Consider the following 24,170-nt stretch of genomic DNA (forward strand, 5'->3'; position numbering starts at 1 on the left):
CTCCAGCTCTAGATGCATGGTGTGCATGCGTAAACCCTCAGTGAAATACAATACAGACCATCACTCCAAGAAAAATATACACTTCATTAAAACAAAATAATTTAACTATTTTTCCATCATTTAAAAAAAAAAGTTTACATTAGGACAATGGAATCTTAAATGATTTGTGAGTTAATGTTTATGTACATTGCTTTTCTAAGCAGCTAGAAGAAATGTGCATCAGTGGTCAAAGCTATTTGGAAAAAAACTGAATTACAGTAGAACCTCAGAGTTACAAACTGACTAGTCAATCATACACCTCCATTTGGAACCCGACGTATGCAAGGGGGGTGGGGTAGAAAGAAAGAAAGAAAGAATCCTTGTGGTATCTTAGAGACTAACAAATTTATTTGGGCATAAGCTTTCATTGCCTAAAACCCACTTCATCAGATGCATAGTGTGGAAAATGCAGTAGCAGGTATATATGCATAGTACATGAAAAGATGGGAGTTGCCTTACCAAGTAGGGGGGTCAGTCTAACAAGACAATTCAATTAACAGTAGAATACCAATAGGAGGAAAAATCACTTTTGTCGTGGTAATGAAGGTGGTACATTTCAAACTTCTATTTATTCCCTTCTACTGTGCTGCTGTTTCTTTCAATATCCATTTTGGACAGGCTGTGTTCTCATCATAGCAAAGAAGATATTTTTAAAGTAATAACCTTACTTCACTGATGTTTGTAATGAAGCACTTTGCTGAGCCTCCTTCCACCCAGTGAGGCTTGAGACAGCTAATTTCCTGACGTTGGCAGCTGAAGCAGCAAAATTACACCAAATTTAACAGCTGCATTACTGGAGTATTTTATCCCTTATCAAACCACATTAAACTAATATTTTAAGCAAAATGTTTCTTTAACGTGGCTGCAAATACATAGTGTATAGGATATATTTTACAAGTATAGAGGAGCTCAGAATGTTTTCTCAGGATGCATGAACAAATTTGGGTATTTTCAAAAATAAAATAAAATTAAAAAAAAAAGTATACTATATCAGACTTACAAGTCGTCTTCTCTCCTCTTCTACAGCAATCAGTAGCCGGGCAAATTCTTTCAGTGACTGGGCTGTGAAAAAGAAAGATTAAATTAATATTAATATCAGGCAATTTTGTTAATTTGAATGGAGTAATGGTACCTTTTCACAAATAGATCTACACAGTGGGAGAGGGAGGGATAAGGTAAAGGCATGAGCAAGGGAGAGGGCCAAGGATCCTCTTATGCCAAAAGCTAGAACTCTGTTCTCTCTATGTCCTGTAAGGGGTTATCTCCAGTAAATCTTGATTTTTAATCAGACATATGTACAAAACAAAACAGAAAAATCTTTAAAAACACAAACAAAAAATCTTGAAAGGAGGAAAAATTATTTACAACATAGCAGGAAAGAGAATTCTAAACTTGGTTATAAATATATGTAACTTTTACCCACAAAACAAAAGAATCAGAGGGGTAGCCGTGTTTGTCTGGATCTGTAAAAAGCAACCGAGTCCTATGGCACCTTATAGACTAACAGATGTATTGGAGCATAGGCTTTCGTGGGTGACGAAAGTGAGTATTCACCCATGAAAGCTTATGCTCCAATACGTCTGTTAGTCTCTAAGGTGTCACAGGACTCAAAACAAAAGAAAAATCCTTTGTTCTTTGTATAAACATGCAGAGAACAGGTGTTGCACAGGAGCAAACATTCAATTAAAACTATGGAAGTCAAAGTTCAACCTTAAGTCTGAAAGAAATCCATAGTTGGATCCATCTATTTATGCTTACTGATTATTATCCTCCTTAGATTTCTGTCCTGGTAGGTGTCCTTTGTGAGGATTTATCTTGCCACAAAAGGAGAGAGAAAGGGTGGAAAGTGTATTTTAAAGGTAATTGCAAAAGGGCTAGTTATGTTCAAGGAAAGGTGCAACTACCTCCTCCTGCACACGCACGCGCGCGCACACACACACACACACACACAGATGTCAATGAAAAACGTGTATTTAATTCCCTGAAAAGTAGAATTACCCATTCTTCTAACCAAAGGTCATTATCAGGAAGTACTTGTGGCACCTTAGAGACTAACAAATTTATTTCAGCATGAGCTTTCGTGAGCTACAGCTCACTTCTTCAGAAATTTGTTAGTCTCTAAGGTGCCACAAGTACTCCTGTTCTTTTTGCGGACACAGACTGACACGGCTGCTACTCTGAAACCTATCAGGAAGTACGTCACACTCTGTTGCCAAGCTGGCACTACTGGGAGTTGTGCATGAGCAATGAAGACAAGATAGGACCCAAATGAGCACATAATTATAACTATCAAAGGTCAATTAAGTATCTTGACTGAGGAAGAAAAAAGAGGATTTATTGTTTGTTTGTTTTTTGCTCTTCAATATAGACTGCACAGTTGGGTAATTCCAGAAATCTCTTTTGGTAATAACAAAGTTAAAAAACAGGTGGTATGAAAGTTAAGCAGCTTGAAATGCCACCTGTTTATTTAGATCATTATAAAGTCTGTTCAGAATTATCAAAAATCAAAAGCTTATTTTGGAGGCAAATGGAAATATGAAAAGCATTAAGCTGTAAAACAGAATAACAAGGGAAAGAGTCCAATACTTTGGGCAATAGTCTGTCTAGGAAAATGTCCAACTATTGACACTTTTTTTGGCAGGAGACTAGTGTAATCAGAGAAGATACATTTACATCCACTTGTGACACTACTGAGCTAGAAAACAGACATTTTTACATTATGAGTATGTTGTGACTGGAATCTGTGAGAATAGGTCATTTCTGTTTTCTGTTTTAAGCAACTGACTCTTTGTCTTTAACTCCTTCCAGATAACTTTACTTGCAGCAATGCATTATTGACTTCCCAAACATTTGTTTACACAACAATTAGCAAACCTTCAGAGAAGAGATCTTTAGAAAATTATGCTGGACCAGCTACACGGATAAGAAAGCAAGGGTTTTGCAAGAGAGTGGTGAGAAAACTTCTAGAAAATCTCTTTCCTTTTGTTTGCATTATTTTCTTAGGGCACAACGGGTCATTAAGGATTTGCCACCACAATTCCATGGATAGCACTGCACAGTCAGGACAGGTATATAATAGTTGCTGCAGGGCGGGTTATCTTCCTTTGAAGCATCCAGTACTGGCTGCTTCCAAAGACATGATGGTGAACTTGATGGACCAATGGTTTGTCCTAGGATGGCTAAGTCCGAGATTCCTGTACTTTCAGAATCTGAAAACAGAGATGAAAGTAACCTAGCCTCTCTTCCTTGCAGTATCTTTTCTAGAGTTTTGTGCTAGTGTAACGAAAGGAAGTATTTGCACTTTATAATAATTTAGTAACTAGGAAGAACAACAGTTCCCACGGTCAGTTTGCAGAAGTGCCAATTAAAAATTGTTTTACTTGTAAACTGAACGCAAGACTCAGTAAGACATAGCAACATGGAACCCCACAATGCATTTTTGAGAATCATAAGCAAAAGTGATATTTAAGCCTACAGACAAGATTTCCTTTGACTGATCAGAGGATCTCAGGGACATGCATTTGCACACTCTCCAGATTATCTCTAAAGACTGCTATGAAAATGACATAAAATAGTCCTAGCTTGACATTTGGAAAGCCAGCAAGGGGATTTACACACACAATTTGGTTAAATCCCCTAGTCACCTTTGAAAATATCATCCTTAGTGAATAAAACGATGCTCGCTGAAGTCAATCAATGGGAGCTGTGCGTGTGGAGAATGACTAAAGAGCTCTATTCTCTAAACAGCTCTACCTTCTCTCATCCTCTTTCTATCCAAATGTTATGAAATAATTATTTACCTTTTAGCTCCAATATGACACTTAACTGGTATACCTCGGTAAACAAATATTTGCGAACTCCCACCAAGCTGCTAATTGACTGTTGACACAGATCTTTTTCCTACTCAAGCTCATCCTCAGTGTCCATCTCTCCTGCTGCTTTGGCTGACCTCATTAGCTTCTCTCTGCTCCTGCTTTACCAGCTACTTCTCTCCTCTTACTGCTCCAGCTGTTCAGCTCCTGCACTTCCCTGCCTGACCTATCTCCAACTACCTCCAGTTCTTTGTGCCTGCAGCTCAACAACCATCTCTCATCTGCTTTCTACTGTAAGACAGTCTCTCTTTTCCTCTCATACAGCCCCAAATTTCCCGGTTTAAAAAAAGAAAGCTAATTGCTAGGTCACAGTATTTAAACTCTTTGTTCCAAACAGACCAATCCATCATGTAATTATTTTTAAAAAGTAGGTACATGCCTTATAACCAGGCAGGCAAATTACTGAGGGTCAGTATTCTCATTATTTATATTCCCAACAAGTTAGCATAAGACCATTTTTTTCCTATAAAACAGACAGGGTGGAACCTTTTTATTCCTGGCACTTCATGTTGAAGTGATTCTCTATCCATTACTAAATAATATTTTGTTTAAGGACATGAAACACTGATTGAATTTTATTATATATTCAGGAAACTAGGATGTACTTTATAAAACAGTTAAATTTCTAGTTCAGTCAGCAAGATAAATTGTTTCCACATGATTTCATTGAAATAACTAGTCAGTTTTAACCACAAGATAAGTTACTGTTACCACATGTTAAGATCTTACTTTTGCTCTTTATTTTTATTTTATTTTATTTTCACTTTGGAGTCACTTTGCCAGTGACAGAATTTATTTCAATTGAATCATATGCAAACCCATTGTACTGAGTACTCTATGTATCTAAGCATGTAGGGCCAGATCCAAACCCATTAAAGTCAATGAAAGTCTTTCCATTGACTTCAGGCATCTGGCCCAATATGGCACTCTTCACCTCAGTATGCAAACACCTCACAGAATGACCACCCTCACATTATAAAGGCCCATGACACAAATACTGTTTTAAAATGTGGTCCAGACTATGAAAAAGTTTCAGAATCTCTGATATACAGGGATACACACCTTTTATCAGTTGAGCCTAGTCATTCAACATACATAAGCAAAATCATCTGGCTTCCCTATTGCCTCAGCACAACCCCTATCTCATCCATGAAACAAATGAAATAAAATAAAACCTGACCTCTCAGCTGTACATAAGATGGCACCATAATCAAGGGGAGAGAGAGAAGAGCAAGTTACTCACCTTGTCCAGTAACCATGGTTCTTCAATGTCTCTCTCTCTATGGGTGCTCCACTGTAGGAGTATTTGTGCTCCTGTGCCTCTAATTGGAGATTTTAGGTAGCAGTGTCCATTCAGCCCGCACGTGCGCTCTCCTTCCCTTGTGGTCTGCCCCCAGTTTCCTTCTCTACTGCAGAACCCCGTATTGAGAACTCTGAAGTAGACAGTAGGAGGCCAGGTTGTGGAACCCCCATAGGGACACACATCTCAAAGAAACATTGTTACTGCACAAGGTGAGTAACTTCCTCTTCAAGTAGCGTCCCTATGGGTACTCCATTGTAGGTGACTTCATAGTAGTATTCCCCCACTGGGGGCTGGATCTCCTGAGTAGAGTCTGTTATTGCAGAGAGCACTGTGGAGCTGAAGATGGCACTGAAGGCCAAGGCTCCAGTGAACGCATAGTGTGCTGTGAGAGTATGAGTAAATATCCAAGTCACTGCTCTGCAAATTTCCGAGAAAGTTACATTTTTAAGGAATGCGACCAAGGTATAGATCAGCCTTGTGGGGTGCACACAGATTCTACACAGAGGGGACAGGTTATGCCTTTAGTAAGAGTGATGAATGCAAATAGGGACCCATTTGGATAATCTTTGAGTCAATATTTCAGAACCTTTGGATCTTTCTGCTAAGGAGACGAAGAACTTAGGAGACTTTCTGAAGTCCTTAGTCCTTTCCAAGTAAAATATCAGCACTCTTCTAACATCTAGAATGTTTAAAATTGCCTCCCTGTTATCACAATGTGGTTTCAGGGGTGGGGGTGGGGGAAACAGAAGATTGATTTGTTGATTCAAATGAAAGCCAGAGGCCACTTCAGGGAGAAACTTGGGCTGCGGCCTCAGTGTCACCGTGTATTTTAAAAGACTATATTTAAAAGAAAGTGTGTCATCAGGGCCGCTATTTCTCCTATGTGTCTAGCTGCGGTGATGGCAATCAAAAATGCTGTCTTCATGGACAGGTGTAAGAGACAGCAAGTTGCCATGGGCTCAAAGGGAGGGCAAGTCAATACTCTGAGAACTAAATTAAGATTGGAGCAGGTGGGCTCACATGCAGGCAGAGATTTCCAATGCCCTTAAGGAATCTACATATCTGTGGGTGAGTGAACACAGAGTATCCGTCTTCTTGAAAGTGGAAAGCTGTTAGAGCTGCAAGATGTACCTTAAGGGAGCTGACAAAGCATTTTGACTTTTTGTAGTCTAAAATGAGAGGGAGGGAGAAAAATGTTCGGTTTATGTGCCTAGAGCAACACCAAATTTGGAATCTCTTCCATTTCTGCTGGTAAGTATGCCGAGGGGTCAGTTTTCATCTGTGTAGCAACACGTCTTTCACTTGTCAGAGCATTCCACTTCTAAATCTTGAAACCAAGAAGTAGCCAAGTCTGGAGACGGAGGATCCACAAGTTGGGGTGAAGGATCCGTCCGTTGCTTTGAGAGAGCAGGTGAGGAATGGGCCAAAGAGGAACTAGAGGACATATCACCATCTGTGCCAGGTAAGAGTACCAAACTTACCTTGGCCAGGAAGGGGAAATCAGAATGACCCTCTGTCTCCTTGTATTTTCAACAGGACCTTGGATAGCAGAGGAAATGAGGGAAAGGTGTATAAAAGGTCCCTGTGTCAATGGAGTTGCACCCATTGAAATAAGGCTGAATTAGGCTATTCGTTTACGTTACATTTATAATTCTTACAATGAAAGGAATTTTATTTTTAAATTTTTAATTTAAAAGACCCATTATATTTCACCAAAATAGGTTTTCACTTAGAAAAAAGTCTGGTGAATGAAGCAAGACCTTTGACTGGGTCAATAAAAGTTGCAGCTTAAAAAAAATAGTCTTCAAGTTACTATTTGGATTAACTCAGTGTATTTCATGCAAATTCAATAAAGAAAGAGAGACACTAAAGCCACTTGTTTTCTGTATGACCTACTGTACTCTGTCAGGAAATCTGTGAATTCCACACAAATCATAACCTTTTCCAACTAAATCTGCAATGTGCAATGCACATTCCTTATCACATGAGGCACAGATCAACTGAAGTGAACAAAAAAATAAAAGGATATAAGTAATTTTTACTATAGAAAATGTCTTCGGTCACTGAACAGTACTGATAAAATGAAACTATACCTAAACAAATATTAGTAAAACAGAGGAAGAAAATGCAGAACTGTATTTGTTTACATTAAGATATTTTCAATTATTTTCATTAATCCATCTCCAGATGTTTTAATTTAACAGAATAGGTAAGTGCATTATTGTTAGGTCATTTTTAGTAAAGCAGAGTAAATACTTCCTTAACCAGTTTATTTATATCCAGTCAAAGTAATTAAAAAGGTACTAGTTACGTATTTTGAATATTTTAACAGTCTACTTACCATGTAAATACTATCTGAAGAACTGGTAAGATAACACTTCACATTATGATGGGAAAGATGTCTGTGAGACAAGTTTTAACATGCAAAAAACAAATCTGTATTTACCCTGCTGTTTATTTGTGGCTTCCTTCATCACAAGAGGTCTCCAGCTGTTTTCTCTGGAGCTTTCACAAATCCAGCAATAATTTGCTGGAATTTCTCCTTCTTTTTTCAGAGAAATAGCTCGAACTTTTTTTTTTTTTAAATCTCTAATCTTTCATTGAAAAATGTCTTGTAAGGATGCAAACTAATGTTAGCAACAGCTACACTGATGAATGATTTGACATCATTTATGCCAAGTGAAATTTTTTCTGTAGTCTTTCAGAGTGTGGTCTAGGCTTCTGCTCTTTCACATTAAATGGGTTTTGTGGTTCCTATTTAAAAAAAATCAAAATCATAACTGACCGTAAGAAGTTTTGTCTATATTCATGTATAAGGAGTTCACCTCCTGGAACCAGAGGTATACCGATTTAAACTACTGTACATACTCTAAAACACTTCAACCTACTGTCAAAGTCCAATGTTATTACAGTATCAGGCTAATTTTAAAGATAGCCGCTATTGAGCTATTTGTTCTCACTAAATTATATCAATTCAATCCAGATTTTATGTAATCTGGCACAAGCCACACAACTATCTTGTATATGAAAACTAGTGAATTTAAAGATGGAAACTGAAGTTCAATGATGGTTTTCAATATATGGCTAAAGCAGAGTTCCTTATATCGGAATGGAAGGCAGAACAACAACAAAAAAATTTAATTGTGGACCTCAGTCTAGACCAGGGGTCGGCAACCTTCAGCATGCAAGCCATCAGGGTAATCTGCTGGCAGGCCGTGAGACGTTTTGCTTACGTTGGCCATCTGCAGACACGCCCCGCCCCCACAGCTCCCAGTAGCTGCAGTTTGAGCCACAGAGACACGCTGGTCGCCGCTTCCCGCAGCTGCCATTGGCCAGGAACAGCGAACCGTGACCACTGGTTGCTGCGGGGGACCGTGCCTGCAAACGGTCAACATAAACAAAATGTCTCGCAGCCCGTCGGCAGATTGGGCTGCGTGCCAATGGTTGCCGACCCGTGGTCTAGAGCAAAAGAAGGGCCATAATGGTCAGATCAAGAGTTCATCTAGCCCAGTATCTTTTCTTGTGACAGCAGCCAGTGCCAGATTCTTCAGAGAGATTGAATAGAACATGGAAATTTCAAGTGACCCATCCCTCATCATCCAGACCCAATTTCTGGCAGTGAGAGGTTTAGTGACACCTAAAGCATAGGGTTGTGTCCCTGACCATCTTGGCTAATAGCCACTGACAGATCTATCCTCCAACTTATCTAATTCTTTTCTGAACCCTGTTTGGCAGGCTTCCTGCTTCAGATGTACTTAAACATTTGCTGTCAGTTTTTGTGTCTTTAGTTAGTTTCTCTTCAAATTCTTTCTTGGCCTGCCTTATTATACTTTTACATTTAACTTGCTCCTTCTCTCCTTTCTATTCCTCTCATTAGGATTTGACTTTTAATTTTTAAAGGATGGCTTTTTGCCTGTAACTGCTTCTTTTACACTGCTGCTTAGCCACGGTGGCATTTTTTTTTAAATTTTTGTATTTGGGATATACATTTAGTTTGAGCCTCTGTCCTGGTGTTTTTAAATAGTCTCTTTGCAGTTAGCAGGCATTTCACGCATGTGACCTTTTTAATTTCCATTTAACTACCTGGATTTGTGTTGTCTGTTGACTCTGAGCCACTTTGCCAGAAAAGTCAACGAGCTCATATCCTCCTTCCAGCACTAGTCATATTTAGCACAATACATAGTAAATGGCATTAACTAGTCAAGAAGGTTCCAGAACTGATGTTCAAGAGCCACACGATACTTTTAAGACCACACCCTGCCACCATTATATAGGCTAAAATTCCACTAGGGTAATAGGAGTGTGAGGCATTTCTCCCAGTGGCCAAGTATGTGAAGTTATATTTATCCCAGTGTAGAACTGAATCTGAATGCAAGACCAGTTGAGGAAACTTACTCTATAATGGATTTTGATTACTACAGCTTTACTCATATAACAGGAATAAGTACAGACTCAGGAGAAGGGGAACCTAATGCTAGAAAAAATTAGTCTACTACTAAAAATGAAAGCAAAGTCATTCTGAAGAAGTTATCCCATTTCTTTGAACCAGCTACAGAAGCATATCCACAGTTATAAATATTGACAATTTTTGCAGCCACAAATTCCACATCAAGTAGTTCTTTAGAAGCCATAACATCAAATACAATTTCCCCCTGTCCTTTTGTGGCTTCAGGCTTGGTTATCTGACCTGACAGAAAATGTCACAAAGATACAGACAACCCACGACAGGCCACTGTAAACTACAGCTTGGCATGAACAGGCACTAATCTTCTTTCTCAGGTCTTTGTAGTCACTGGGAATCACAGATCTTATATTAAAACCACATGAGATTGATAGAATTACCTTTAAAGGTACCTAAAAGGTACCTGTTGTCACACAATGTAGTCCTAGAGATCAGTTTTGCAACATGTCAAAATATAAATCAAATGCAGACATGTCTTCAAATAGTACCTGAAAATCTGCCATTCACACTGTTCTTGAATATGCTGCCAGATTTGTCTTCATATAAGGTCTCTAATGATTTTTCCCACTTTTGTTTATGTGTGGGGTGGGAGAGAGGGAAGGGCTTGACACAAGTTGACCTGGTCGTTATTCATTAACATCTGTTTTTACTTTTAATAAAAATCTGCATGTTGTACACTTATTGACCACTTCAAAGGGAGTTATACGCAGAGTTCTTCCCAGATGGTGCAGCTCACAGGACTGGGGTTTTAAAATGTAAACTTTGTCGGGTAAAGAATGACTTGCACAAACATTTCACATCCAACCCTGATTAGGGCCTCTGGTCACCACTGTAATGTAATTAAATACAATAATAGTGCAAGATGACAAATCTGCTTTTGTTAAGGAATACATTCATTTTTTAAAACAAGGGATCCAACAAATAAGTTTAGACAAAACACATGCCAGTTAAACCTTACTGGTTTCATTTCCTTTTTGTGGGCTGAGAGTTTCCCCTGCCACTTCCACAGTAGTTCATCCAGAAGAGAGAGGCAACAAATTAGAAAATATTATGCGATCGTTTAATTTTAGATTAATTTTCTGCAACTGGTCTCACAGGTGGGATTTTTTGTTCTGATATACTTTTTTTTTTTTTTTTTTTGCAGGGTAGGGGTAGAGTGAGATCAGAAGGTTGCAAGTCAGGCTTCCTCAATTTCCAGGATGAATTGATTTAAATCAAAATGATTGAAATAACCAATCATCCTGATTTAAATGAGCAAGCAGAAAACCTTGCTTTAAATCATCGATTTTAATCATGTTTTGCATTTGTACTTTGTTACTGTCCCAAAGAAAAGTTGATTCTCACTGGTTGGTAACCACTGACACATGCTGATTTGCAACTAAATATAGCCTTTACATTAACTTTGCTGCCTTTGTGTGTGCGCTAACAAGGATTCAATATATCTATTCATATTTATTTAAGCAATATATAGCTTAACATAAATTTATTCCAATTCTTAATGTTTACCTCTTTTTTCTGTTATAACATGGTGAATGATACATTTTTATTTACTATATAACTAATATTTTACTTGTGATTTGTATCACTTGTATTTGTATCACTGATTTTACTTGTGATTTGTATCATGCTCTATTGGGATGGAAATTAAAATTAATTAAATATGCACAAAAACCAGCATTTTATTATTTATTAAACTGCCGTAAGGTAAGTATGCTGGATACATAAGAATTTTTTTTATCAAAGTATGTTTTACATTTAAAACTGACAGATGTATTAAACAAAGAAAGTATTAACTGTAGCTAGTGAATTGAACTGATTGTTTCTGGTCACCACATTCTTCAAGATTTTATAACTAGTAGATCTCATCCTATCACACCTAGTTTTTAGTCATAGATTGGAAGAGGAAAACAAGCTTTTATATTTTTTCAACTCCCAACTGATTTCTTAACTTTGAATAAACTAGCTGAATAAATTGAAATTAAGAAAATATTCTCTCTAGTCCTTCAGAAAAGGTCGTTTAGAAATTCAATAAATGATGATTTCCAATGCTCACTCAGTGACTGCTATCAGTTTAGTTGTTTGACCTTCTTTGAAATTTGGTAACAAGCTTGTAATGTTTAATTTACATTGTTTTAACAGATAATAATAAATTTAGGCTTTAACATAGATTGTCAATTTCAAATTTAACTTCATTTATTAAAAATAAACTTTATATTTAATTTACATTTGATTAAATAAAACATTTTTATTAATTGATTTAAAGTAATCTATCTTTATCCATCCTGGGAAAAAAAGGAAGAAAAAATGTCGCCTGTGCAATGTCATTGTCTTCTAGGAATTACTCCCAAGATACTGGAGGAAGCAGACTTACTGATCCCTTTTGGGTCTACGATCAACAAGATAATTTTATCTCTGTGTTATACCTAAATTTCAGTTTACACAGCTAAAAGACAGGCACTGATACCTTGATTCCACTCCCCTACTCCTGTTTTCCCCCTACTCCCCTACTCCTGTTTTCCCCCTGTACAATTAGGTCTGAATTCTGACTTTTAACAGAGTAAATTATTTGTAACTTCACAGAGTCTCAGTTTTGTAATTTATATCAAGCCAATTATTCTGGATAGTGTTGATTATGGGTTAGAACCTCTGTCTCTTTCTTCCTCTGTAATTTTAAGCCTATTGCAGATACTACACTGGTTTATCCTCCATTTGGTTTTCCCTCTTTTGCCTGACATGGGCATGCATACTTTTGAAGTGAGAAACAAAGTAATGCATGTCTATAAGCTAAAAACCACACATGCATTTTTTATGTATCGTTGTGTGTTTGCATTTATGACAATACTTAGCTACTTAAGGAAGTTAACTACCTGAACCCCCTTACAAAACAATGAAAAGTACTTCCGCTAGTGAAGGATACCAGCAGAAGTTAAGTGTGAAATGTATAGATTAAATAGCTCTGGTGATATACCGAACTGCAAAACCGTTAGGACAGTTTCTGGAAGTGAACAATGGAATACATTTGTAATCTTCATATCCCCAAACTTTGCACAAGAATTGTATCGCAGGATGATATGAGATATGTGACATTTCATGGGGACTGGTTTGGTTTCTTGGTGTAATCAAGAAGTGGTGGTTTAGAGTCAGGCTTATAACAGGTAGCAATTTAAAACTCAATAAATTAGTACTCCTCCATAACATGTTTAGTGCTGACAGTCTACTTAGTTTTGTACAGGGCACAGAGAAAGGCCTGGTCCCTGCAGACAGGAGTTTACTCCAGTGTTTCCAATCAAAGAATTATCACCTTAACACACTGACATATATAAAGTTTTCTTAATAATGTTGCAGGTTCCTAATAAATCTTCCACATTTTCAAACAATTTGCACCTAGCCAGAACACGAATTCTCAGTTCCCATAACTAAAGCCAAAAAACTGCCAGTTCCATTTCAGGGGTGGAAAATCTTGATCCAGGACAAAGATGTCTAGTAACAAAAATTAATAATTGTTGAAATGAAAAGTCTAATTAGTCACGTACTTTAAAAATCCAGTCATATATAGGGACATATTTAGGTGGTTCTTCTGCAGTTTTCTTTGACACTTGTGACCCTAATCATAATGAAAGATCTATTTAGCTGGTTTTCTAATAATACAGAAAAAGGTGATTTTGCCACTGTACCAGGACTCTGGAAAAACACATTTGCTAATTTAAAACAAAAAAATTCAAAACAAAACAAGTCCCCTCTTTGCCATGAAAAAGTACAAACAAATAGAAGATGAATGATGTCTATTCTAAAGACTTCCACAAATTATTACATCAAGAAGGAAGAGAAAACAATTCAAGCAAACAAAATGGAAACTTTAAATTCTAAGGACCACATTCTGCTCTCAGATGGACCTACCGTTCCTATTATTACCAGACAGCACAGAATGTAGCCAAAGTATGATCACTGAAACACACTGGCCATGTTTGATTCTTCCCTCTCTCTTTGGTCACACATCCAGGCAGTGTCCAATTCCTGCTGCTTCAGCCTCAAAAATTTCCAAAAATCCAAGCTCTTCTTTGACTTCACTGAAGTTACTCTGGATTTACAAAAGTATAAGTGAAAGCAGAATTTGGCCCACTGTGTCAAAATGTGGTTCTGCTTGGGATAGGGACTTCATCTTCCTTGCATCTATTCTGTATTAACATGTAGGGCTAGAACAGCGGTCCTCAACTGGGGGTTCACGGCCTGCAGAGGGTCCGTGAGCCCGTTCAAGGCCCTGCAGCTGATGCCCTGATCCTGGCACCCCCTCATGGGGCTGAAGCCAGAGGAGACACGGGGCTGAATCCCAGACCCCCAAGCTCTGGTGCTCCCTGTGGGGCAGAAGCCCTGAGCCCATGGTGGGCAGTGTTGGGGACATGAAAAGCATTGCCCCCCACCCCAAACTGCAGCACAAGATCAAGGCAGTCCTGGAGGTCAGCTCCACCCCCACACACACACCTCTTCTCCCCTCTCCCTGGCCAAGTGGGAGGCAAGAAGCTGCAGCTGGGCAGAGCTCGGCAGTGCTGGGCAGCTGCTGCTCTGGCTGGTACCATGGAGCCGGAAGCCACAGTGTTCCCTCCTCTCCTGCTCGTGCCCCAGGTAAGCTGCTCCTCAGCTTGCAGCCCCCTTTCCTCCTGCAGAGGCAGCCGGTAAGAGCCCCCCGGGTGGGGAGACCCGGTTCTGTGGCTGGCAGACCCCTCTGGGAACGGGGACTGTAGGGGAGTCCTCCCAACACAGAGCTCCTAATGTCCCTCTCCTTACACCCTGAGTTACACTCTCCCTGCACACTGAGCTACCCACTACCCACACACAACCAATATTACACTTCTCCCAGAACCCCGAGCTATCCTCTCCACCTGCACACAGCCCCAGCTACCCCCTACCCCCACACAGCCCCTAGCTGCCCCACTCCCTGTCCCCATCCCCACCCTCGTGTGCACACCGCCCCAGCTACCCCCGTCCCTGCACTCTGAGCTACCCCCTGGCCACGCACAGCCTCTAGCCACCCTCCTCCGTGCACCCATAGCCACCCCATGTGCACACAGACCCTACCCCCTCCCTGCACCCTAAGCTGTTTTCAAACTTTTTGGGCTAAACTCTCCACCTTTGAGTTATAATTTATATATATCAACTCCCTCTCTGAACTCCACCATGCAGAGCTGGCTCAAGCCCCGCTGACCCCTTCCCCCCTCCACCCAAACAGAAGTCAAACTAGGCCTATGCCCAAAGCCCGTGGCCCTGGAGTTCTGCTAGCATGTCGAGGGGGGCCTCAGAGATAAAAAGGCTGAGAATCCCTGCTCTGAGATGATGAGTGCCTTCAACTCCCATTGATGTTAAAAAAGGAAAGTGGCCCACAGCAAATTAAATCACTGGAATTTTGGCCCCTCCATTCCACCATCCAAATATTTGCTAAAAAATGTAACTATGCCTCTTATGAAATTTCTTTTTGAAAGTGTGCTCAGCATCTCAGAGCCACTAGGGAAAGATTCTGATACTGCTTATTATGATCTGCGAAAATCCATTTACCATAATGGCTTTATTCAGGATTCACACTGGTGTGAAAGCAAGGTCTGGCCCAGAAATCAAGGTCTCAGACTTGTTCCGATAGTAGCAGCCAATACCAGTAAAACTGGGAAATCTTGGCTACAGAAAGTAGTTTAAATATTTATGATGTCTCAATAGAAACCATTAAAATTAATCAACATAGCCCCAAACAAAGAAATGAGCTTATATATAATACTTTAAGGCAAAACCCTGGCTTTTTCACTACAACTTTTCAAAATCGCGTACAAAATGCTATGTGTATTTTATTCTGCATCTTAGTTCTTTAAAAGTCTATTTAATGGCCTGAGCACAAGTTATACAGGCTTTGAGGAAAATTTGCTTATCTACTAGCTTATTCAGACATTTCAGATCTGGAATCTGCCTCTGTCAAACACACACTTTTGTTTCCACTGCTTTTTCCTCTTTAGACACATAAATACTAACGCATGCAATCCCATTTACTTCACACAGAAAAAGTTCTATGTCCCCACTAGAAATAAAGTAGGGTAAGTTTAACAGCCACATTCCATCCTCATCTCTATTTGTGTTGATTTTGCAGCTCTAAGGAAATGCTTAAGTGCAATGGAGGCCAAAATTGAGACCAATGCCTGTAAATTGGTTATGCTCTGTTCATCCTAAAAATACTAAATCTTATTATATGAATACATCTACATTATTCCAGCGGGATCAGACAGTAGAAAGGTGTTTCTTAAGAGTCCACAAGGATCTTCGCAAGTTAATCAGTTCAACCTCTTCCACGGTTTCTTGTTAAAGCATACAATTATTCAAACATCACAAACAAACTTTTAATATTTAAAATGGTTAGATTGCAGCAGATACATGCTGTATCTTATCATTATAGTAACACTGTGAAAATTGTAGGTATTTTGAAAGTAAAGACTTCTACTTGGAAAGTAATCAGTTTCCTGTAATTGTTTATGGATTCTCTTGAAGCATATATGTTTTATATGTATACTGAATAATCAATAGAAAAGCCAGCTTTAACGTATTACACTTAACAGCCTTTGTGGGATGAACCAGATGAATTTCCAGAATGTATTATCTGTAGAGCCCTGCGAATCCGTGGATATCCACAGACCACTTTTGCAGATCAGATGCAGATACGGCTCTAATTATTTGTATTACAAGCTCCAATCTAAATCAGGGACCCTATTGCTAGGTGCCATACAAACACATAATACGACACAGTCCCTGCCCTCTTTGATTCTAAGCTCTTTGGGGGCAAAACAGAAATAGAGAGGTGAAGGTACTTGCCCAAGGGCACACAGCAGGTCAGTGGCTAAGACAGGACAACAACCCAGTTCCGGATTCCCAGTCTCGTGCCCTATGTATTAGACCATGCTGTTTCTCTGAAATTTGATACTTTTGTAACAAAAACTTTGATCAACATTGAACACAACCCACTGAAATCTCTCAAAATCTATTAATCATCTGATGAAGAAACACAAGGACACAAAGCGACGAAGAGTCCTATGGCACCTTATAGACTAACAGACGTGTTGGAGCGTAAGCTTTCGTGGGTGAATACCCTCTTCGTCAGTTCTACCCACGAAAGTTTATGCTCCAATACGTCTGTTAGTCTATAAAATGCCACAGGACTGTTTGTTGCTTTTTACAGATCCAGACTAACACGGCTACCCCTCTGATAAGGACACAAACTTACTTCTGAAAAATCCATTCCAGCAGACAACCTTTGTAGCTGCTAGTTCCTTACCCAAAAGGGATTTCCCCCTTTAGTAGATACTGCCTGTGACTATTACAAACTGTCTCCAATTATTAAGTAATCAGGTGCACACAAGTGACATGTGGAGACCTGTTTGTTGCTGGCTGACTACTAAACAACCAGCAAGGGAAGATTCTGGAATGAGGTCACATTACCTGGCTGAGGGATCTCCTTCCGGGGGGTTGGAGAGAGGGAGGGCACATGCCCTCAGTTTGCTGGAGCACGGGGGAATTATTTTTTAAACACACTGCAAACTAATCTGTGAGCCTCATTGCTACATGGTATTGAGAACAAGAGCTCGGAAGGATTCAAAAGCATTAGAGGTTTATAGGCAGAATATTCAATAGCACTCAGCATTGGCCTAACTCAGTTCCCACGGAAGTCAATGTAAATTTGACCACTGCTCCCACTGAAGTCATTAGTGAAGCTCCCAATATGGGGAGCCTTTTGAAAATCCCTTTATGATCATCATCATCATCCACAGTTACAGTAGCAGCAATGATAATGTACAAAAGACATAAACCCTCATGCTCCTGGTCATAATCAACTGTTAAACTGCCTGGGATTAGGAGGAAAATTCCCCTAGAAGCAGATTTTTCCACAGCTGTCTGCTACAAAGATTCTTGGTCCTTCCTTTCAAATATCTGGTACTGGCCACCATCTGAAACAAGATACTAGACCATACAGACCACTGCTTGGAATTAGTCTGAGTCCTATGTTTCTATGGCTCTCTGACAGGATGGAGAAAATGAGAGTGACGACTCCTCATAACCACCAGTCTTCAGGAATCAGGGCATAGAAGCACTATATCCATTTACCTTTAGAAAACAGGGCTGAAGATACACGAGGAAGTAAACCAGGTGGTAGCTTCTATTATTTAAAAAAAAAAAAAAAAAGAGTTAGCCTGTCTTCCCTCCCAATAGGGCCACACACAAAGATATCAGTACAACTATAAGGCTGAAGTACCTTGACTGCGTAGCCAATCTGTAACTGCTAGCAGCAAATACCGCCAACGGCCAGTGATGGGACACTCGATAGGGAGGTCTCTGAGTTACTACAGAGCATTCATTCCTAGGCTCTCACTGATCATTATGCTTGGTATCGGGATGGAATTTACCCCTAGGTCAGACTGGCAGAGACCCTGGGTTTTCTTTGCCTTCCTCTGCAACATGTGGCATGGGTCACTTGCAAGTTTAATCTAATGCAAACGGTGACGTTTCTCTAACTAGAAGTCTTTAAATCATGATTTTCGGACTTCAGTAACTCAGCAAGAAGTTATGGGTCTATTATAGGACTGGGTGTATGAGGTTCTGTGGCCTGCAATGTTCAGGAGGTCAGACTAGATGATTATGATGGTCCCTTCTGACTTTGAAATCTATGAGTCTTTGAGGATAAGGAGTTCAAGCAGAAAGCTCATTTTTCATATACTTTTTGGCAGTTCTGTGAGACTCCTTAAGGTGCAGAAGTAGAGTTTCTGGAGATGTGGTACAATCCTTAAAGGGCTTGATTCTGCTTTTACTGAAGCCAATGACTAAACTCTCATTAACTGCAGTGGGACAGGATCATGCCTAAATAGCAGGTCAACCATTGTCCTGAATATATCAGATTGCTGCAGAGCCAGTATCTACAGCCTGTCACAGGCTAAGCTACTTAAAAATGGGGCCAGATAAGGTCAGAGATTTTTTTCTTCTTCTTTAGACCCCCACAAGCTCTGGCTGGGCAGTTTATCATGCTATATAGTTCATGTTTGTCCTCCTTCAACTTATATTCATTTGTTTCAGTAAAACAATTGTTAATATAAAACTGAGTTTTCTAAGCCATCACAATGTTAAACCAGTGTGAAAAAAGGGTTCTTCAGGGAATTGGTCTGTCCATGGTATTTCCCATTACAGACAAGAAATATTCAGCCTCAGCATTCCATAACAGATGAATGGGAAGGAACTTATGCCAGACACTTCAGAGTTTGTCAGCTCACAGATTCTTCATTGAGGTGCATATGCTCTTCAAACAAGGGAAAACACCTGATATTTCGATTTGTACAGCTGTATAACCATTACATGTGGGTGGTTCTGTGTGGGTGCTGAAATAAAGGGTGGTACAAGGAAACGCAATCGACTTGAGAATACAGCTGAAACTCATTAATATTTTTTCCTTTGTAAAATTTAATAAAAGATATGGCAGGCATCTGCCTAAATAAGTTCAGCATTTCAAAACTGAAATCATTTTCATGAAGTATTAGCTATTTTCTTCTTAACACTGTACAGCCACAAAGAGTTTGTAGTACTAATAAATTTTAGCTGCTGTGCCTATTTTGGTCCACATTTTCAAAGCTGACTAGTGATTTCAGGTGCTCAAACCTGAGATACCTTAAAGGGGCCTGATTTTCAGAAAGTGCAAAGCACCACCCTCCAGGCATAGAATCATAGAAACTGTAGGGCTGGAAGGGACCTCAAGAGATCATCAAGTCCAGCCCCACGTGTGAAGCCAGGACCAAGTAAAGTCCCAGCGTTTATTCAAGTCGGGCACCCACAAATTGAGACAACCAAAAATTGCTAGTCCAGGGGTAGGCAACCTATGGCACACGTGCAAAAGGCAGCATGTGAGATGATTTTCAGTGGCACTCACGCTGCCCGGGTCCTGGCGACCAGTCTGGGGGGCTCTGCATTTTAATTTAATTTTAAATGAAGTTTCTTAAACATTTTAAAAACCTTATTTACTTTATATACAACAATAGTTTAGTTATATATAATAGACTTATAGAAAGAGACCTTCTACACGTTAAAATGTATTACTGGCACACGAAACCTTAAATTACAGTGAATAAATGAAGACTCAGCACAGCACTTCTGAAAGGTTGCTGACCCCTGCACTAGACACTTTTGAAAATGTATGTAACTGCCCATGGAGTTTGCTAGGTTGACAATCCTAAATACTGAAGTCTTTTATATGTTCACAGAACAAGCATTTCATGGGCAGCAAACGCTTCCCAAAAAGCTGGCCCATCAATAATCCTCAATCCTGCTCTGTAGGGACCACCACTAAAGCTAAGATTGTAGGTTTTTTTCTCCAGCGCCATTCATATTCATTGTTTGACACCTCTGTTGAGACTGTCTGCAGCATACCCTAGTGGTGTGTCTGTGGGAGCAATAACTGGGCTGGGAAAGACGTGTGAATGAGCAGGGAGCGGGGAGTTACTGGGAGATCTGAGTTCTCAGAGTCCTAGGTTTAGGGGAGAGGAGAGGAACAGAATAATCACATGCAACCCTAAGGTAACAGGGTAAGGAGCAAAGACCCCCGTCCTCCCAAAATATGAAGTAGAAGGTAGCTGAGAAGAGGCTGGAGGTTCAGAAAGGTGTTGGCTCCACATTTAGAAAGACGGGCCTTGGCTGATGCTCTGTCTCCCCTGTACTCCCTGCTTCAAGAAGAGCTGTCCCAGCATTTCTCTGACTACCACTGTGACAGCCTCCTTTTGAGACATCAGAAGGAAAAAGCAGAGCTGTGGGCCAAGCCCTCCTCTCCACTCCTTTCTTCTGTTGTGGGCATTACGCAAGATATCCATCTACAGGCATCTGAGTGCTGGATTTATCTGCTTCAAGAAAAACTATTACGAAGTCCTAAGGAAACACAAGTGTTATTTGATCAAGTATTAATTGGACTAAAATCCAACATGGCAGTGGTGGAAAGAGAATTACATTAAAATTGCTTTTTTAAAAAACATTATGAAACATACTTGCGTGCAGACTGCCTCTAACAATTTGTTACTGTTTACCATCTGTAGACTTTAAACATCCTGGCAGAAGTTACCAGGAAATCAATTTCATGATTCAGAAGACCTTTTACCAGGTTCCTGCAAGTTACCTTTAGTTCCCATTCGTTTAGATGTCTGATTTACATTAACTTAACTCATTCCTTCCACCCCCTCGCCCCAGTTTATAAGCTGCCCTTATTAACACCGCTGGGCAGGTGTATTGCACATTAGAAATCCCATGCAATGAATCCATATCTGAAAGGAGCACAATGTCAAACCCAGAAACATTGCATACACACTCTAATCCAGGACTCAACCCCTCCCCACTCGTCCAGCAAAGCCCTCAGTAAATACACAGCTCTTGCATGTAATAACCTTAGTCCCAGATTTGGACCTTAGCGTCCAAAATATGGGGGTTAGCATGAAAACCTCCAAGCTTAGTTACCAGCTTGGACCTGGTACCTGCTGCCACCACCCAAAAAATTAGAGTGTTTTGGGGCACTCTGGTCCCCCTGAAAAACCTTCCCTGGGGACCCCAAGACCCAAATCCCTTGAGTCTCACAACAAAGGGAAATAATCCTTTTTCCCTTCCCCCCTCCAGGTGCTCCTGGAGAGATACACAGACACAAGCTCTGTGAATCCAAACAGAGTGAATCTCCCTCTCTGTTCCCAATCCTGGAAACAAAAAAGTACTTTCCTCTTCACCCAGAGGGAATGCAAAATCAGGCTAGCCACTTCAACACACACAGATCTCCCCTGATTTCTTCCTCCCACCAATTCCCTGGTGAGTACAGACTCAATTTCCCTGCAGTAAAGAAAAACTCCAACAGGTCTTAAAAGAAAGCTTTATATAAAAAGAAAGAAAAATAAGTACAAATGTTCTCTCTGTATTTAGATGATACAACACAGGGTCAATTGCTTAAAAGAATATTGAATAAACAGCCTTATTCCAAAAGAATACAAATCAAAGCACTCCAGCACTTATATTCATGCAAATACCAAAGAAAAGAAAACCATAGAACTTACTATCTGATCTCTTTGTCCTTACACTTAGAAACAGAAGACTAGAAAGTAGAGCTACTTCTCCAAAGCTCAGAGAAGGCAGGCAGACGGAAAACAAAGACCATAGACACTCAATTCCCTCCACCCAAAGTTGAAAAAATCCGGTTTCCTGATTGGTCCTCTGGTCAGGTGCTTCAGGTGAAAGAGACATTAACCCTTAGCTATCTGTTTATGACACGCCCCCCAAATTGCAGACAGTGGGGAATCTCACTGGCGGCGATTTCCTTCTAGAACTTGAAAATAAACAGATTAATACAACACATACACCTTTACATATACTCCTAAGTATATAACTAACAGACTTCTACATTTTAAGAACACTTTTTAACTACTGAATTCTGGGAAACTCTCACGGGAGAGTGCATCAGCAACTTTATTAGAAGCTCCTGTGATGTGTTGAATTTCAAAATCAAAATCTTGGAGAGCTAAACTCCAACGAAGAAGTTTCTTGTTGTTCCCCTTGGCAGTATGAAGCCACTTTAGTGCAGCATGGTAAGTTTGTAGTTGGAACCGCCGTCCCCAAACATATGGGCGTAGCTTTTCCAGGGCGTACACAATGGCATAGCATTCCTTTTCACTGACTGACCAGTGACTTTCCCTCTCAGACAGTTTCTTGCTGAGAAACACGACAGGATGGAAGTTGTGATCTGTTGCTTCCTGCATGAGCACTGCTCCTATACGACGCTCAGATGCATCCGTGGTTACTAGGAATGGCTTGTCAAAGTCCGGGGCCCTGAGCACAGGGTCAGACATGAGCGTTGCCTTAAGTTGGGTAAAGGCCTTTTGACACTCATCAGTCCACTTAACTGCATTTGGCTGGGTCTTTTTGGTCAGGTCGGTCAGTGGGGCAGCGATTTGGCTGTAGTGTGGTACAAATCGCCTGTAGTATCCGGCCAAGCCTAAGAAGGATTGGACCTGCTTCTTTGACTTTGGGACAGGCAGGGCCAACCTACCCTGGCAAAGATGTCTGTTAGGGCCAGGCACACAGTGTTAGCCCTGGTGTTGCCTAGAGCTACTGCTTCTGGCCATCGGGTAGCAAAGTCCACTAAAGTTAGTACGTACTGCTTTCCTCTGGGCGTCTTTTTTGGGAAAGGGCCCAGAATATCCACAGCTACTCGCTGAAATGGGACCTCAATTATGGGGAGTGGCTGGAGAGGGGCCTTGACCTGGTCTTGAGGCTTTCCCCCTCTTTGGCATACCTCACAAGACCGGACATACTTGGCAACATCCTTGCCCATCCCCTCCCAGTGGAAGGACTTCCCCAACCGGTCCTTGGTTCTGTTCACCCCAGCATGGCCACTGGGATGATCATGGGCTAAGCTTAAGAGCTTCTCCCGGTACTTAGTTGGAACCACCAACTGTTTTTGCGGCTGCCATTCTTCCCGGTGTCCACCAGAAAGAATTTCCTTGTATAAAAGTCCTTGGTCTATAACAAACCGGGATCGATTAGAAGAGCTGAGAGGCGGTGGGGTGCTCCGTGCCGCCGCCCAAGCTTTCTGAAGGCTGTCATCCGCTTCCTGCTCAGTCTGGAACTGTTCCCTTGAGGCTGGGGTCACCAGTTCTTCCTCAGACTGTGGACTTGGGCTTGGTCCCTCTGGAAGCGATGTAGGTGATGGAGTTGTTTCCGTTGCTGGTGAACCGCTCTCCGCTGGTGCACCTGAGGGTATTTCAGGCTCTGGCTGAGCCTTTTGGGTATGGCTGTCTTTGGCTTCTGCCAGTTCTGGCTCGCTGGCGCCCTCTGGCGTTGAGTTTGAAGATGTGGTTGCACTTGCTGGTGCTGGTTGCTGTTCCAGTTCCGGGCCTGGGACTGGAGATGCTGTGGCTGTTTCAGTGGTTGGCATGGAATCCGGGTCCACTACCTCTGTCTGGGTCTCTGGTAACACAGACGGGGCCTCTGTGGACGGCTCAGGAACAGGAATGGGTCTGGAAGCTTGCCTGGTTTGGCTACGTGTAACCATTCCCACTCTCTTGGCCCGCCTCACCTGGTTGGCCAAGTCTTCCCCCAGTAGCATGGGGATAGGATAATTGTCATAGACTGCAAAAGTCCACATTCCTGACCAGCCTTTGTACTGGACAGGCAGTTGAGCTGTAGGCAAGTCTACAGCTTGTGACATGAAGGGGTAAATTGTAACTTTGGCCTTTGGGTTGATGAATTTGGGGTCAACGAAGGATTGGTGGATAGCTGACACTTGTGCCCCCGTGTCTCTCCACGCAGTAACCTTCTTTCCGCCCACTCTCAAATTTTCCCTTCGCTCCAAGGGTATTTGAGAGGCATCCGGGCCTGGGGATCTTTGGTGTGATGGTGGTGTAATGAATTGCACTCGCATGGTGTTCTTGGGACACTTGGCCTTGATATGTCCCAGTTCATTACACTT

The 24,170-nt window shown here is 40.9% G+C and overlaps 1 protein-coding gene across 2 annotated transcripts in view; it reads right to left on the reverse strand.

Moving 5' to 3' along the window:
* The window catches only part of ARHGAP42 (Rho GTPase activating protein 42), a 596,304-nt gene that overhangs the window by 483,723 nt on the left and 88,411 nt on the right, over positions 1 to 24,170 (reverse strand). For both annotated transcript variants that reach the window (XR_007772629.1, XM_050940918.1), the window contains exon 3: positions 1,040 to 1,101. Coding sequence is in view for 1 of the 2 variants with exons in the window: in XM_050940918.1 (XP_050796875.1) it covers positions 1,040 to 1,101 (62 nt within the window). In the remaining variant the exon portion in view is untranslated. The remainder of the gene's footprint in view (positions 1 to 1,039; positions 1,102 to 24,170) is intronic.

The sequence above is a fragment of the Gopherus flavomarginatus genome, chromosome 1 (genome assembly GCF_025201925.1).
Source record: "Gopherus flavomarginatus isolate rGopFla2 chromosome 1, rGopFla2.mat.asm, whole genome shotgun sequence".
Taxonomy (NCBI): domain Eukaryota; kingdom Metazoa; phylum Chordata; order Testudines; family Testudinidae; genus Gopherus; species Gopherus flavomarginatus.